At 33.3% G+C, this 18,262-nt stretch overlaps 1 protein-coding gene across 3 annotated transcripts; it reads left to right on the top strand.

The window, feature by feature from the left end:
* The first annotated feature begins 2,896 nt into the window (after positions 1-2,896).
* Positions 2,897-12,935, top strand: LOC134725754 (programmed cell death protein 6-like). 3 transcript variants are annotated; one of them, XM_063589870.1, is made up of 7 exons: positions 2,897-3,062; positions 3,879-4,193; positions 4,852-4,979; positions 9,710-9,784; positions 11,367-11,441; positions 11,996-12,164; positions 12,591-12,935. In XM_063589870.1, the coding sequence occupies exons 1-7, from the start codon at positions 3,030-3,032 to the stop codon at positions 12,633-12,635; spliced, it is 840 nt and encodes a 279-aa protein (XP_063445940.1). In that variant the 5' UTR covers positions 2,897-3,029; the 3' UTR covers positions 12,636-12,935. The 3 variants fall into 3 exon arrangements, with proteins under 3 accessions (XP_063445940.1, XP_063445941.1, XP_063445943.1); XM_063589871.1 differs by lacking the exon at positions 4,852-4,979 and adding an exon at positions 4,704-4,831; XM_063589873.1 differs by having other exon boundaries at positions 2,910-2,976.
* Positions 12,936-18,262: the final 5,327 nt, after the last annotated feature.

Genomic DNA, 18,262 nt, shown 5'->3' with positions numbered 1-18,262 from the left:
TGGAACAACTAGAAATCTGGGCCGACAAAATTTTTTGGGGAATGCGTTTCAACGCCAAAAAGTGCTATGTTCTATCCATAAACAAAAAAGCAGACAAATTCTACACGCTTAATAAACACATCCTAAAAGAAGTACAAGTGAACCCCTACTTAGAACTCCAAATCTCAAACGATCTGAAATGGAGCTTCCACATAAATAACATCAGCAAGAAAGCCAACGCCACCTTGGGCTTTCTTCGGAGGAACTTGAGGAACGTACGAGAAGCATGCAGGAAAGTAGCATATATATCCCTTGTAAGATCAACAAAGGAATATGGCGCAACAATCTGGAACCCATATATGAAAGGGGATATTGACAAACTAAAATTGAGAATGGAAATGGTGAATGTGTCAAAGAGACAACAACCCGACCAAATAAAAAAAACCAACAGCATACAGGCTTACGATTCATCAAGAAAAACTACAGGAGTCGAGAAACAGGGTCCATAACTAATATGAGACGCCAGCTTGAAATGGAGACGCTAGAGGAAAGAAGACATAGAGCCTCCGTCTTATCCTGATTTACAAGGTGGTTGAGGGTCTGGTGCCGGCTCTACCAGCCGACAATTTTGTCATACTAGCAAGACCGAAACGAACAATAAAAGCCAAAACTTATTCAAACTGTGAAACTGACGTCAAGTTATAAATAACACCAGAGGACTTAAAGTACCAAATAGCAACAAACCACAGTACAAACATTCATTTTTTGTGGAAACAACTATTCACTGGAACCAACTACCAGATAAAGTTGTGCATGCAGGTTCTGTAGAGGCATTTAAGACCGCTCTACAAGAACACCGCCCATAACAACGGCGGTTAAAGAAGAATCTCAATTTGTGTAGTAAAAAAATATATTCACGAGGACATGGTTATGAGAAAAAGATTCATACTAGATTACGCTTAGGGCTAAGTGCTCTTAATGACCACTTGTATAAATCTAATCTAACATTAAATAGGTTTTGCGATTTCTGCCCAGGTAACTGCATTGAAAACACTGAGCACTATTTAATTCTTTGCGCCCGTTACACGAACTATCGGATTACTCTTCTACTTGGAATTAAGAATCTGCTTTGTCCAGATATAAATATAGCAATGTTGCGGGATCTATGTCCCAACTATCTGAGCAAAATATTAATAGAAGGTAGTGATGATTTGTCTGATGATACTAATTTAGAGTTGTTTGAGTGTGTGTTTCGATTTATTAAATCTTCGAACAGATTTTCTCGATAGCTTAAAAACTTATTTGTTCTTTATTTATTTTTTATTTTTTTCTTGTAATAAAACATATAATGCTTGAAACACATATTCCATTTGACCTGATTGTGCTCAAAATTGTCTTTCCATAATCACTATTTTATATTACTGAATCATACATGTTTGTTAATTCGTGTGCATGCGAGTAAGAATGAGCGAGTGATTGGATGGGTGTGTAGTATTTGTATGTCTTGTCCTGTACATATTGGCTTGTCTTGTGTTTAACATGTTTGTATTCAAAACTTTGATAATTGTGAATCTGTATATATCTATGTTGAGGAGATTCCTCTTTAAATAAATAAAGAATTAGAATAACAACGGCGCTCATCGCCACCGTGTATAAAAGCCTAAACAGGATTCTACACGTACTACTACAGATACTACAGATACAGAAAGCACGGGTTTGTTTTTACCTAAAGCGCCTAAAGAACTTTTAACGCTCCAAAAATAATTGATACTATAATTTACATAAGCTTTATTACAGAAGAAACTAACAAATTCTTGGATAATACTGAATTAAGGGAGGTAGTTAGAAGAACACGTACTAGATGCGGAGATGAAACGAAATTTAAATGGTTGTTTTTTTTGTAATTAGGTAATCGGGACTTTCAAATCGGCGGAACAGAACAGAGATCAACAGACTTTAATATGGATAGTGGCAGTAATATACTTGTTTACACTATGACTCTCTGTGGCCACATATACATATATATTTTGAGTGGTTTATGATTTTGATATGCATAGATGACCTTAGCCGTATTTGGCATAACTTGTTTTTTCTTTAATTTTGGGTCGTTAATGCTCTTCAACTTTTTTGAAATGTGCGTTACCGTGATGAGTCTTATGTACCTAGATGAAACGCGCGTCTGGTGTATTCGATTATAACCATGGTACTTTTGATAACTACTAAAGATGTTGATTGTCATCACCTGGTTCTGTCCTGGCCTTTTATAGCATTTTAATAGTGGTAACTAAACGGTATTGTTTTCTTATATGTCTCTCATGAAATGTAGGTCGTATCTTATGTATTTGTATGCAATGTGATAAAAGGTCTTTATAGGGCCCTTTAATTAAAAATTAAATGCTTCTTTTTTATCAATTAATTGGGTTGTAAAAAGTGTTGACCGAACTACATTTTGTATGCCATCATGCAGAGCTGAAGTTCACGCCTCATTCTAAAAATGTACGTACGGTCAAATCTTTTACAACACTATCATCTAAGAAATTCAGATGTGAAATAAAAAAATTAAAAAATTTACTCATATTTTTTTTTAGACATTTCTATCCTTTAGATAGACCTGAGACTACCATAACACTGTGTTATAGTAGTCTCAGGATACAGGATAGACATTCCTATATTTTTTTTTATTTTAACAAAATAAACACAAGAGGATTTTTGTCAAAACAATAATAAAAACGCTTTTTCAAACTATGTACAGCACCCGTTTAGATAAACATTGAAAGAGTCATGGAATGGCATATTTATAATCTTCAGGGTCCTTTTTCAATACAAATTAATTGACCTGACACACCATACGTTCACTAATATAAGTACCGCATTTCTTACTGGGAAACGGCGAAATGAGGATGGACCCAGATTTGAAAGACATAATTTATCTTCACCTAGGATGAAAGTTATCTACCTTTGTGTAAATAGATGTCAGCACTGTCCTGTGTATTAGTTGTGATTATTAGTCAAAATTATTTCTTCATTACGTTGTAACATTATATATCAAAATGTCTTGGGGTGGTCCACCCCAACAACAATACGTAAGATACTTATAAATTTCCCAAACCATGTTCACAATCACCGTCATTTTCGTAGAACTTTAAAAAAAAAAAAGTACTGACGTTCTGTATGATATGATTCCTAACAGTAGGTTTTTCTTTCGCAATACTTAATCCAACAAGTTTTGAAACGATTTAAGACTCATATTGTATTTTTCTTAATCAGGAATCAGGTTGAAGTTAAAGTTCATGTGGACCCATTGGCTAAAATGGCCTTATTTTCACCTCATAATTTACTGAGTGCAGACAAACTTGTGCATCTGGAAAAGTTTAAAGACATATCAAAATTTGAAAAAATCCATAATTACAATGTATTGGCTCAATAATACATGTATAATTTAGGATTTGGTGTGCATTTTATTTTAGTCTGAAACCATATAATGAACCATAGTCTGATAGAGGTGACCTCCGAAGACTGTTGACAGTTAAATAACATCATTTAATTTGGTTTGATTTTTGGTGTTTTAAAGCCACTTATAAGCACCACATTTAGGCTATTTCGTGGCGGTCTTTTTTTATTGGTGGAGGAAGCTGTAGTGCCTAGGGAACATCACCAACATTCGATAGGAAAACTGACAATCCTAGTCAATTAAGATTAAAGTCGAGTGCATAAGTGCGTTTCAAACTCACAACCTCAGTGTTGACTGGCTAGTGGTTTCAGTAGTGACAACTTAGACCACTTGGCCATCAAGGCCCATAACACAATTTAACATAGACTGTTTAACATATATATAGCTGTAATAAGGACATGCACACAAGTTTAATTAAATATCTAGACAGGTGTCATCCTCATTTCAGGGAGGATATGGTGCACCTCCACCTCAACAAGGACCAGGTGCTCCTCCGTCTTACTCACAGGCCCCACCACCTAACAGAGGACAAATTTATGGTCAACCACCTCCTCAACAACAGTATGGACAACCCCCACCCCAGGGCTACCAGCCACAAGGTTACCAACAACCACCTGCATCATATGGTCAACCAGGTGGCTACCAGCAGGGTGCCTATGGTGGAGGAGCTCCACCACAAGGAGGAGGATATGGACCTCCAGGGGGATATGGAGCACCTGCTCCACCACCAGGTGTTAGTCAAGAGTTATGGAATTGGTTTCAGGTATAAAACATTATGAATAATATAAAAACAGGTACTTTAATACACATCACACATTATAGTGTAGAAGTGTGTACTTTGTTGATATTACCCTCAGTGTTTGAGACAGGTACTTAATACACATTATCGCACAACAGGTATATTATGATGTTAAAAAACAACTAAGAGACTGCATGAAGAATCGAAGAAATTACAAATATATCTAAGATCATCCTGTTAACAAAGTTTATTAATCTATAATAAAAGTTCTCCTAGAAAATTACTTATCTTGACAATAAATACAAATTTTGAATAAAATGATTTTGAAAAAATAATATGCATCTTAGCATTACAATTCAGAAATACATGGTGCACAAACAGGCATTAAAAATGTTCTGTTTATCCATCAATTGATTGTCTTTTCATAAATCTTCAAATAAAGATCAATGTTCAAATCGCAAAACAAATAATGGCTTTACAAAAGCTTCAAACTGTTTTTACATGTATATAGATAATGTTTGCCATATTTTTCAGGCTGTTGACCAGGATCACTCTGGTAAGATTTCTGCCAACGAGTTACAACTTGCATTACTAAATGGCAATTTTTCACCATTTAATCCAGAAACTTGTCGTCTAATGATTGGGATGTTTGACACTAACAAGTAAGCTATTCTTATTTCAGGCAGTTGATCAAGATCGTTCGGGTAAAATTACGGCTATTGAACTACGGCAAGCCTTAATGAACGGGAATAGTACACCTTTTAATGAAGAAACTTGCCGTCTAATGGTTGGGATGTTTGATAAGAGCAAGTAAGAGACACCATTCTTGTTGTATTTTGTAATATGTTCTAGCATGCTGTAGTTGTTTGTATTGTTGATTAAACTCTGATTTCCCTAGATTGTTAAACGTTTCCTCAATAGATTTTACACTTATTTAGATAAACATGTATAAATGTAGCCTAATTAAGGGTTAAGATTAGGAATTGCATTCAAACATAAGTATTATAATTTTACTATTCCTTTCTGGAAAGAAAATACATAAGAAATAATGTTACATCTTTCCCTTTTGAGCATATAACAATTACTAAGTATAAAATTTGAGAACACCAATTTTGTAGTTTCCCCCACAAAAATGTTTGAATTTGTTCCATTCATTAATCCAGTTGCATTTGGTAAAGTATGGAAGTCAAATGTTTTACTGGGTCTTTTCTAGTAGAGGTGAATTTGGTGGAAACTATTACTCAATGAATGCTAACACATTCCCATTAGAATACATAAGCATACAATACAGCTTTTTAAAGATTTCTACATATCTGAACTCCTCCAACATTCATAGTACACTAATCTTTAACCAGAATATACAGAACTACAGTGTAAACATACTTTATTTTTTATCTACTAAACAGTTTCATACACAAAGCATAAATAAGCATAACATGGGTGTCAACTTTTCAAAACCAAAGTTCAAAGTAGCAAAATCATAATCTTGTGAAATTTTCTAGAGGAAAAGTGAGGCACATATATTTTTTTAACATAATTTGTCATACTTCTTGCAATTAATATGTTAATACTTGAAAAAAGTGGGATTTGGTACTGTATCTTAAACAGACAAATTTTTCACAATTATTTGTGCAATTTCACTTTTCAAAGCAACAATTAATGATGCAAAAGAAGGAGAAATATTTTTAAAGATCCCACCTGTATTTTAGAGTTGACATCTATCATACAGGGCTTCATTTGTGATACTAAACCTATATATTGCTTGCTTTTTACATGTTGCATTTTTGGCATAGTTATGAAAAGTCTCAAAATATAAAAAAATGCATCTTCATGTGAGCTTTTTCAATAGCCTATTCCCAGTATTTAGATATTGCATTTATCTACTTTATATTGTCAAATAAATGCCAGCTAAAGGCCACCTCTAGGTGCTGAATGTTCTCACTGTGTAGGAGAACCCATTGGTGACTTTGGGCTGTTACCTGCTCTTTAATTAAGTTGTCTCATTGACAAATTCCCCATTTCCATTCTCAATTTAATGTTCTTTACAATGGGTCACATGTGAAATTAAAGATTATAGTTGATCATCTCAACGAGATTGATTTTCTCGCTTGAGCTGGTACGGTGAAAGTGAGGAATGAGTTGAGATGATAATCTATTTATCGCTATTTTACCTATGACGACGGGCACATGTGTCCTTAGTTTTTAGCGATAATTTTCATATCATTTCACTTCGCTGAGAAAGAAAATTATCAGTCAGCAAGATCAAAGGAAAATTTTGAAAAATTGCAATATTATAAGATATTTGTGTTTCCATTTTTCAGCAACTGCAAGTAAGAGCTTCCTATTTTTTTGGATATTATCGGATATCTCATTGATTGTTGAGCTATGCAATTTTAAACATTTTCAGATCCCTCAGTTTTTCACTTCTATTTTACAAGATACATTCTTTACATCGAAGCATAAACATTGTGGTGACAGTAAAATGAAGGTAACAATGTACTCCCACTTCTATCGAAGAAATCGGAATATATATAATCAAGGATATTTGCCCTAAAAATAGTTGATTGACCTGGAAGATTTTAACATTGCATCAGCCTGATTGCATGTAGTCTTTATATGAATTGTTTACTATTTTTCAATTATGTAAGTTTTCAGTTTTCAAGTTGAGTTTTGTTTTCTAGTATTTTTATTTGTGCATTCAACATGAAATCAGATTTGTAGTTTTGGGGGTATAGATTATGAACCAAAACCCTTCCTTAGTCTATCTTCCAAATCTCATTTGTGTATCTGTCAATAATTATAATAATAACAATATACTTTATTTTGAAACACTCAGACACATATTATGTCAGAGTTCATACAACATGGTTTAATCCATTTTATTAATAATTATTATTTGATATACAAAATATTTCATTTAACTCTACTTGTCAAGAAAGCTGTTTTATTATACCCCACGCAACGAGTTGCGGAGGGTATAATGTTTTTGACCCGTCCGTCTGTCAGTCCATCCGTCCATCAGTCCGTCCGTCTGTCAGTCCTGTTTCTTGTCATCGCAACTCCTCTCAAACCACACAACAGAATTTCACGAAACCTTTTCAGATAGTAAGGACATACTATGTAGTTGTGCATATCGACGGGAAATTGCGATTCATTTTTTTTTCTAGGAGTTACGCCCCTTTGAACTTATTTACTATAATGTACTACTGCAACAGTTTGTCATCGCAACTCCTCTCAAACCACACAACAGAATTTCACGAAACCTTTTCAGATAGTAAGGACATACTATGTAGTTGTGCATATCGACGGGAAATTGCGATTCAATTTTTTTTCTAGGAGTTGCGCCCCTTTGAACTTATTTACTATAATGTACTACGCAACAGTTTGTCATCGCAACTCCTCTCAAACCACACAACAGAATTTCACGAAACCTTTTCAGATAATAAGGACATACTATGTAGTTGTGCATATCGACAGGAAATTGCGATTCAATTTTTTTTCTAGGAGTTACGCCCCTTTGAACTTATTTACTATAATGTACTACTGCAACAGTTTGTCATCGCAACTCCTCTCAAACCACACAACAGAATTTCACGAAACCTTTTCAGATAGTAAGGACATACTATGTAGTTGTGCATATCGACGGGAAATTGCGATTCATTTTTTTTTCTAGGAGTTACGCCCCTTTGAACTTATTTACTATAATGTACTACTGCAACAGTTTGTCATCGCAACTCCTCTCAAACCACACAACAGAATTTCACGAAACCTTTTCAGATAATAAGGACATACTATGTAGTTGTGCATATCGACAGGAAATTGCAATTCAATTTTTTTTCTAGGAGTTACGCCCCTTTGAACTTATTTACTATAATGTACTACTGCAACAGTTTGTCATCGCAACTCCTCTCAAACCACACAACAGAATTTCACGAAACCTTTTCAGATAATAAGGACATACTATGTAGTTGTGCATATCGACAGGAAATTGCAATTCAATTTTTTTTCTAGGAGTTACGCCCCTTTGAACTTATTTACTATAATGTACTACTGCAACAGTTTGTCATCGCAACTCCTCTCAAACCACACAACAGAATTTCACGAAACCTTTTCAGATAATAAGGACATACTATGTAGTTGTGCATATCGACGGGAAATTGCGATTCAATTTTTTTTCTAGGAGTTACGCCCCTTTGAACTTATTTACTTCAATGTACTACTGCAACAGTTTGTCATCGCAACTCCTCTCAAACCACAGAACAGAATTTCACGAAACCTTTTCAGATAATAAGGACATACTATGTAGTTGTGCATATTGACAGGAAATTGCGATTCAATTTTTTTTCTAGGAGTTAAGCCCCTTTGAACTTATTTACTATAATGTACTACTGCAACAGTTTGTCATCGCAACTCCTCTCAAACCACAGAACAGAATTTCACGAAACCTTTTCAGATAATAAGGACATACTATGTAGTTGTGCATATTGACAGGAAATTGCGATTCAATTTTTTTTCTAGGAGTTAAGCCCCTTTGAACTTATTTACTATAATGTACTACTGCAACAGTTTGTCATCGCAACTCCTCTCAAACCACACAACAGAATTTCACGAAACCTTTTCAGATAATAAGGACATACTATGTAGTTGTGCATATTGACAGGAAATTGCGATTCAATTTTTTTTCTAGGAGTTAAGCCCCTTTGAACTTATTTACTATAATGTACTACTGCAACAGTTTGTCATCGCAACTCCTCTCAAACCACAGAACAGAATTTCACGAAACCTTTTCAGATAATAAGGACATACTATGTAGTTGTGCATATTGACAGGAAATTGCGATTCAATTTTTTTTCTAGGAGTTAAGCCCCTTTGAACTTATTTACTATAATGTACTACTGCAACAGTTTGTCATCGCAACTCCTCTCAAACCACACAACAGAATTTCACGAAACCTTTTCAGATAATAAGGACATACTATGTAGTTGTGCATATCGACGGGAAATTGCGATTCAATTTTTTTTCTAGGAGTTACGCCCCTTTGAACTTATTTACTTCAATGTACTACTGCAACAGTTTGTCATCGTAACTCCTCTCAAACCACACAACAGAATTTCATGAAATTTTGTAGATAATAAGGACATACTATGTAGATGTGAATATTGGCAGGAAATTATTTTTTTTTATACAATTTTTTTTTCTTTCACTTATTTAATTTCTCCAATGACAATGTGGGGACGTGGGGCATGTGAGCGTGCTCACTAAGGTTCTTTAATTAAAAAAAAACAAGTTTTGCCAATAGGTTCAACTATAGTTTTAAACAAAAGAAGATAACTGAAACATTTTCTAAATGTGTCCCATTCAGCTTAATACAACATTATCACATTGAAAAATGAAAGCAATCTTTACCCTTCAGTAACTTTGAGTTTGCAATGGTCAACACTTTTTTTTTTACCCCTTAAGTTAAGGAAAGAAACTGAAACAAAATTATAGTTTTCTCTTTCTGCTTGTTTTAACATTTAATCTATGTTCTTTTATTTCAGAGATGGTACAATTGATATCAATGAATTTGCTGCTTTGTGGAAATATGTACAAGATTGGAAAGGATGCTTTGAAAGGTAAACTTTTATGAAGAAAATTAAACCAGATTTAAAAAGACTGTTGTAGCTTATTAAGAAATGGTACATTAAAAGTAAAATCACAAAAATACTAAACTCTGATTAAATTCAAAACTTAAAGTCCCTTATCAAATGGCAAGATCAAAAGCTCAAATATATTTGACTTGGTACAGGTAAAATATACTTTGAAAAAACCTAAGACTTATTTTGTATGATTAGAAAACAAGACAAAATGAAAGAAGAAAGGAGGAAAAAAAAGAATAATGACAGCCTGGACAGTTTACTTATGTTGAATAATTCAGAATGAAGAACATGATAACAAGCTTGATAAAACATTTTATTTCCCATTTATGGGCATTATGTTTACTGGTCTGTGCATCCATTCGTTCTTTTGTTCTTTGGTCTGTCTGTCCCGCTTCAGGTTTAAGTTATTGGTCAAGGTAGTTTTTGATGAAGTTGAAGTCAAATCAACTTGAAACTTAGTACACATATTCCCTATGACATGATCTTTCCTATTCTTATGCCAAATTAGACATTTTACCCTATTTTCATGGTCCACTGAACATAAAAAATTATAGTGCGGATGGAGCATTCTGTGTACAATGGACACATTTTTTTTTATGCCCCACCTACGATAGTAGAGGGGCATTATGTTTTCTGGTCTGTGCCTCCGTTCGTTCCTCCGTCTGTGCGTCCGTTTGCTTCAGGTTAAAGTTTTTGGTCAAGGTAGTTTTTGAAGAAGTTGATGTCCAATCAACTTGAAACTTAGTACACATGTTCCCAATGATATGATCTTTCTTATTTTAATGCCAAATTATAGTTTTGACCCCAATTTCATAGTCCACTGAACATAGAAAATGATAGTGCGGAGTTCAGGTTAAAGTTTTTGGTCAAGGTAGTTTTTGATGAAGTTAAAGTTATATCAACTTGAAACTTAGTACACATGTTCCCTATGATATGATCTTTCTAATTATAATTCCAAATTAAAGTTTTCACCCCAATTTCACGGTCCAATAAACAAAGAAAAATATAGTGTGAGTGGGGCATCCGTGTACTATGGACACATTCCTGTTTTATCCTGCTGACTCCCTACATTATAAACTGCTAAACTATGATGTTTTGCACAGTGTTGAACTAATAAAAATGTTCACACAGACTAACTGTAGATAGATTTTAGGTTTAAGGATGTTCGCTACTCTTGTTTTGGTCTTTTTGTCAGATATAAAAATTTTGCCCACTGACCCTTTCTTTTCTTTACAGAATTTTATTACAAATAGTTTAAAAAGCCATATTTGAAAATCCTAAAAAATCCTTGTTATTTTTCAATGTTTTCTTAAGGGAAAAGGTGCAATTGTTAATTGTATGAAAAGTTGAGAGAGAATTATTTCCTGCAAAATTTTCAATGGCTTATATCTCAAAAAACTAGCGCACAGCCCTTTATTTTTTTCTTATTTTTTTGTTCCTTTATTTATATACTATTAATTTATAACAGTCTTTTAAAAAGCTTGTTATTTTGAGACAGAGTACCGAACATCCTTAAATAGCATATGATTTGATCCTTTGCAACTATTTTACATTATAGATTTGATACAGATAGATCGGGTAACATTGACGCTCAGGAGCTAGGCAATGCATTCAGAACATTTGGTTATAATTTGTAAGTATAGGTCTAGTGTGAATTTGGTAATATTTTAAAAATAAAACAGCAGATTTACAAGGGATGTTTACTCACTGTTACAGAGAATGTCTGAAAATAGCTTTCTTAAACAAAAAACAAATAAATCTCATAATTAGTATTCTTCCTTTTCAGTTATTATTCGAAAAATGAGTAATATTAACATATCTAAGCATAAAGAATAAGGTACGACAGGGGCTAATTATCTGTCCTTGCAAGTATGGCCCTACCTCAAATTTTTCAGAAATTAATCAAGAACTCATCAAGTTCTCCTTTTGTCTTGATTGCAAGATTATGAAAGTACCCCTCAAAGCACTGTTATGTTAAATACTGCATATTCTAGTCATTGAAATATTAAATTGTATTTTGTGTGAATACATTAATTTTAATCAAGTACATTTATGGAAGATAAATGTATGTCGTGTAGTTCCCTTTATATCTACTGATTGTTTCTTTTCTTCTCAAGATTTTAAGCAAGTATTGGAGGTAAAAAGTTTACGACAGGATATAAACAAGAAATTTCACTTTTCTTTTAGGTCACCTCAATTTGGTGACAGTGTGATCCGAGTGTTTGACAGAAGAGGAATGAGGACCATTAATTTTGACGATTTTATTCAAGCTTGTGTAATGTTAAAGACATTAACAGATAAATTCCGAGTGAAGGACACCCAGCAAAGAGGAGTTATTAACATAGGTTATGAAGAGGTAATACATTAAATTACGGTATGCTGGGGTATTGAATTACAACTAAATTATAAAAAAAAATCTGTCTTGATTTTTTTTTAATTTGTTATACAACAGACTGTGAATGTGAAATCTGTCCACATTATGAATCCTAGCCTCAATAGATTTAGTTAAAAGTGACGAAAACAAATGGACTTGTAAGAATTTCTCTCTTTCTCAGATAACAACAGTATATCAGGAATATTGATAAATATTTCTATTTGGCGTCAGTATTAGTTAGGGTAGACTGTATTAGTTAGGGTAGACTCTATTGAGGACTCAAGTTCAATACTATCTGAAATAAGTAAATCACTCAATTATAATATTATAATGGGATTAGATGATATAATACTCATCTATAATGATATACCAGTTATACTAAGCTAGAATTATGTTTGTATTTTTCAGTTTTTAGAGATGGTTCTAGACAATACTATTATGGCTGTGAAGTGAAGAAGAAAGGAAATGATAGGGACAATCAAATAAATTACGACACTTTCCTTCCTATACTGGAGACAGTTAAACTTTCTGATGACCAAAGTGACAAGCGTAACATATCATTTGTGTTATATTTTATTTTTAAAAGTATATGTCAGCTGGTTACATGTGATCCTGTGTCCATACTTTCTTTACAAGGATCTGACAACGCTCCATTATTCTTCCTTTTCTTGTAATTATTACAAAATCCAATTAGATTACTGCTGCCAAATTTTTAAGGAGGTGTTGTATGATGATACATCATGAGGATCTTGGGGAAAACAAGTAAAAAAAGGTAAAACAGTTGCAGTATATGATTATTGTAAGGAAAGTGGAGACAGGACTTGTGTTTTGATTATGTTGGATGTGATCCAGATAAATGCCTTGTTGTATTCAGAATTATTATTGATTTCTTGGATGTCCTCTAAATATACAACGCAAACATAAATAGTGCCAAGTGCTTTTGCAGAACAGCACCAATTGTCACTTAACTACTGCTTATCTATCATTTAGGAAACTTTACTTTGATTATAAAGTTAGGGTCATTCACATTTTTTTAGAACTATTACATGACAACATGTAAAGCCTTTGGACAATTGTGTCTTAAATATTATGCGTTTTTGCTCTTTCTTTCTTAATTAAAATGTGTGTCTGGTATCATCTAGCGTGCCAAGTTTTATTGAAATATATTTCTATAGCAAACATAATTCATAATAAATAGTTGATCATCATTTATGTAGTCCTTTAGAACCAAAGTTTTTTTCATGGTTTGAATTAGTGATTTAGTGTTTTGTATGATTGTTAGATCAATAGTTTTATACAAGAGTAGTTATATACACATACTTATCTGTACATGCCATATATGTGATAATCCTTAATAGTTCTCTTCAGACTATTTATATATTCAGGTTCTGGTTGCATTATTCTCTTACAATACATGTTCTTTCAAGACTTGATGAGTGCAGTAGTGAACTTTGTATAATGAGGAGAAAATGCTAAGATTTTAAAATTTTAATAAAGGTGACAATTTATGTCCCCTGAAAGTTTAGGACAAACAAAGTTGTGAGCTAAGTATTGTATGATTGTATTTTGAATTAACAGTGATCATGTGTCTAATGGAAACATTCCTGTACAGTACATGTTAAATTTAATGGTTACATGAATAAAGATTTAAATGAGTTGAATTATTGGCTTGCAAGTCAATAATACACCAGCAATGGTTTTTAGCTTATTTTGATGAAATTGTACCAAACTGACTTCTTTAAGTGATAGCCTATTTCTTTATTCTGCTTTTATAAATGTTTAAAAAAAAAAATGTTTTATTTTTGTCTGTCAAATTCTTTTTTTCTGTTGAATTCCTAGCTAATGCCCATATAAATGACACAGTATATTGGTCTGTATGTTGACATATAATCTTTGAATCTATAAAACCAGAGCAGGGGTTGTTCTAAAAAATAAATGTATACAAAATAGATTCGAAGACCTTCCTTATTATACCTCATCATGCTTTAATAATGATTTAATAAGGAAATTCACCAAAATAAAAATGAAATACAGAAAATCACTATTTTTAATTATTAATTTTGCTAACTGGTACAAAAGATGTCTTGCTTTCTTATTTTATAATTGTTTGTTTTGTTACAAGTATGCCTGTATGCAAAATGTGTTTGTAATGATTAATTTTCTCTACTAAGTAGAGAAGAATCTTTTTATTAATCTTATATACCGGTACATATGAACTTATGTTTATCATTTGACATACATATTAAAAATATTAAGAATTAGTTCTCTTTTGTTTTTAATACTCTTTAGAATTTTTTTAAAGCATTAAAATGATTTAACTTGAGTAGCACCTATCCATTGTACCCCTCAGATCAAAGTTCAATAAGATATAATGTTTGACTCATCCATCTGTCCTCCCGACCATCCATCTGTCTGTCCATCTGTCAGTCCTGTTCTTGCCATTACCAATCCTCTGAAACCAAACAACAGAATTTCTAGATACTAACTTTTGATCATTACCAAGCGTCTGAATCCAGGATAGTTTAAGAAAGTTATTAAAATTTCAAAAACTTTAACCACAGAGTGAATGTAATGTTTCCTGGCAGAAAAAGTAAGTCCTTTTATAAGTAAATACTGAAAAACAGGAATTTGTTTTTGCCAAATTAACTTCTGGACACTATCTTATGATCATAAACAAGCTTCTGTGCAATTTTGGTACAGATCCAGGATAGTTCAAGAAAGTTGTTAAAATTTCAAAAAGTTAACCACAGAGTGATTTTTTTTGGATGGAGATGATGAATGTAGGATGGCTATGTCTTGCTTTTTGGACAATTATGAACCACATCAACAAAAAGCAACTGTTTGTACATATATTGAAGGTGTGCATGTTGTCAAGGTTTTGAAGTTTATTAATATTTGACATTTTGCCCTTTTTGGAGATAGTTGAAATTTGTGATTTTTGGCGTACTTGCATAAGAGGTGCATATCATTTCAACATAATTTTTCAACAGTTTGAATGCTAGGAAGTTTTGGCTTTGCTGGCTGTTAGTACATATTTTTAAGGTGTGCATGTGTGTCATGATATTAACTGTCAGACTTTGGAGCATATGTTTGCAATTCCATAAATTATCAGAATGAGGCACATACATTAGTAATAGAATATACTTTCAAACCAAGGCCCACATTTCTGTAATGACCTATACTGTCAGACTGAGACATATGTGTTTGTAATGACATATACTGGCAGATTGCAACATGTGTTTGTAATGACAAAACATGTAAGATTGAGACAAATGTGTTTGTAATGACCTATACTGTCAGACTGAGACATGTGGGTGTAATGACATATACTGTCAGACTGAGACATATGTTGGTGTAATGACCTATACTGTCAGACTGAGACATATGTGGTTGTAATGACATATACTGTCAGACTGAGACATATGTTGGTGTAATGACCTATACTGTCAGACTGAGACATATGTGGTTGTAATGACATGTACTGTCAGACTGAGACATATGTTGGTGTAATGACCTATACTGTCAGACTAAGACATATGTTGGTGAAAAACCTATACTGTCAGACTGAGACATGTGTTTGTAATGACACAACATGTGAGATTGAGACAAATGTGTTTGTAATGACATATACTGTCAGACTGAGACATATGTGGGTGTAATGACATATACTGGCAGATTGCAACATGTGTTTGTAATGTCACAACATGTCAGATTGAGACAAATGTGTTTGTAATGACATAAACTGTCATACTCAGGACCATATGTTTGTAATGACATATTTTATCAGAATAGGCACATATGTCTTTAATAAAATATACTGTCAAACCAAAGCTCATATGTTTGGTATGACATATACTATCAGAATGAGGCATGTATGATTGTAATGACATATATACTGTCAGACTGGAATACGTGTAAGAAATGATATAAGATGTCAGACTGACGCTCATATGTTTGTTAAAACATATACTGTCAGACTGACGCTCATATGTGTTTGTAATGAACTTCGCTGCCAGACTGGGGCATGTGTGTTTGTTATGATATAAACTGTCAGACTGTGGAATACGTGTAAGAAATGATATAAGATGTCAGACTGACGCTCATATGATTGTTATGACATATACTGTCAGACTGCGGAAAACGTAAAAAATGATATAAGATACCATACTGCCGATCATATGTTTGTAATGACATACTGCCAGACTGGGGCATGTGTGTATGTAATGACATATACTGTTAGACTAAAGCTCATTTGCGTTTGTAATGAAATTCGCTGTCAGAATGAGGCATGTATGATTGTAATGTCATATACTGTCAGACTGCGGAATACGTGTAAGAAATATAAGATGTCAGACTGAAGCTCATATGTTTGTTATGACATATACTGTCAGAATGAGGCATGTATTATTCTTATGACATATACTGTCAGACTGGTGCATATATGTGCTTGTTATGATATAAACTGTCAGACTGCGGAATACGTGTAAGAAATGATATAAGATGACAGACTGTCCCTCATATGTTTGTGATGACATATACTATCAGAATGAGGCATGTATGATTGTAATGACATATACTGTCAGCCTTGGGCATATGTTTCTGTTATGATATAATCTGTCAGACTGAGGGATATGTGTGAGAAATGATATAAGATGTCAGACTGACACTCATATGTGTTAGTAATGAAATTCACTGTCAGAATGAGGCATGTGTGATTGTAATGACATATACTGTCAGCCTATGGCATATGTTTTTGTTATGATATAATCTGTCAGACTGCGGAATATGTGTAAGAAATGATATAAGTTGCAGACTGACGCCCATATGTTTGTAATGACATATACTGTCCGACTGAAGCTCATATTTCTGAAATGACATATACTGTCAGAATGAGGCATGTATGATTGTAATGACATATACTGTCAGAATGAGGCATGTATTATTGTAATGACCAAGTTTCAAATGCTTATAGATGTAAAACAAAATGGGATTTAATATTATAACAGATTTTTGTATATTTTTGGAATATATTTTTTACAATTAAGACATACACTGCAATACTTTGTTTAATGTGAAACATTAGGAAATGATTACAAAAATAAAATTCAGAAAGGAAATGGGGAATGTGCCAAAGCGACAACAACCCGACCATAGAGCAGACATCAGTCGAAGGCCACCAATGATCACCAATGGATCTTCAATGTAGCGAAACTCCCGCACCCGTAGGCGTCCTTCAGTTGGTCCTTTGAAAAATGTGTATACTAGTACAGTGATAATGGATAATTGTACACAAGAAACTAAAATTAAAAATCATACATGAAGACTAACAAAGGCCAGAGGCTCCTGACTACATCAATATATGGAAACTAATCGACGATTAGGTAAAAACTAAGGAAAACTTGTTATCTCCCTTTGCACAGCAATTTGGCAAGTTTTGACATCCATAAATCATTATCAGTGATTTAAATAATTTTTAAAAACATTTTTCCTTTCAATAAATCTATAATATTTCAGCTACTAGGGTCTCACTCCCGTGCTTACAATGTACTATTGGATGCTTCACTGCTGATTCAAATATTGATAGAATTGCAGAAGAGACATCATACTTTTAAACTGGTACTTATAGTATCCTTATTTTTGTGTGTGCTATCAGTGTGTGTTGATATGATGAGTCTTGAAAACAAAATTAAACTAATTTGACAGGTTTGTTTTCATGAGGTCAGTTACACCACTGTCCCATGTTTATATAGGGTGGTAGGGCATTTGAAAAAGTTTATTCCGGACACATACATTTTATGTGATTAATCCGAGTCAGTACTCGGTACTAGCCTGTAATTCAGCCTGGCAATTTCACGATGAACGAAAAAATACACCAATTTTCACGAAACAGGTGAATATTGAACATATTTTAAGTTCTGGAAATGTTTAATCCTAAACGACACCTGTTTTGGCGTTGCATAAAGTCATGTTCTTTTCTTAGATTGTTTGTGACATCTTTTTACTGAATCCATGTTATGTGTTATAGGTTTCAGTTAGCAATACGCACTTATGATTTGGGATTTTGCAATTCCGCCCTAGTG

Source organism: Mytilus trossulus, chromosome 7, assembly GCF_036588685.1.
Source record: "Mytilus trossulus isolate FHL-02 chromosome 7, PNRI_Mtr1.1.1.hap1, whole genome shotgun sequence".
Taxonomy (NCBI): Eukaryota; Metazoa; Mollusca; class Bivalvia; order Mytilida; family Mytilidae; genus Mytilus; species Mytilus trossulus.
The sequence above is the reverse complement of the archived record's forward strand: the minus strand, read 5'-3'. Positions and strand labels throughout refer to the sequence as shown.

Bases quoted from the DNA above. Each gene is read 5' to 3' on its own strand.
- LOC134725754 (XM_063589870.1), top strand. From the start codon at position 3,030: ATGTCTTGGGGTGGTCCACCCCAACAACAATAC. The intron at 9,785-11,366 runs GTAAACTTTTAT...TTTACATTATAG, and splicing joins TGGAAAGGATGCTTTGAAAG to ATTTGATACAGATAGATCGG. The intron at 12,165-12,590 runs GTAATACATTAA...TGTATTTTTCAG, and splicing joins TTAACATAGGTTATGAAGAG to TTTTTAGAGATGGTTCTAGA.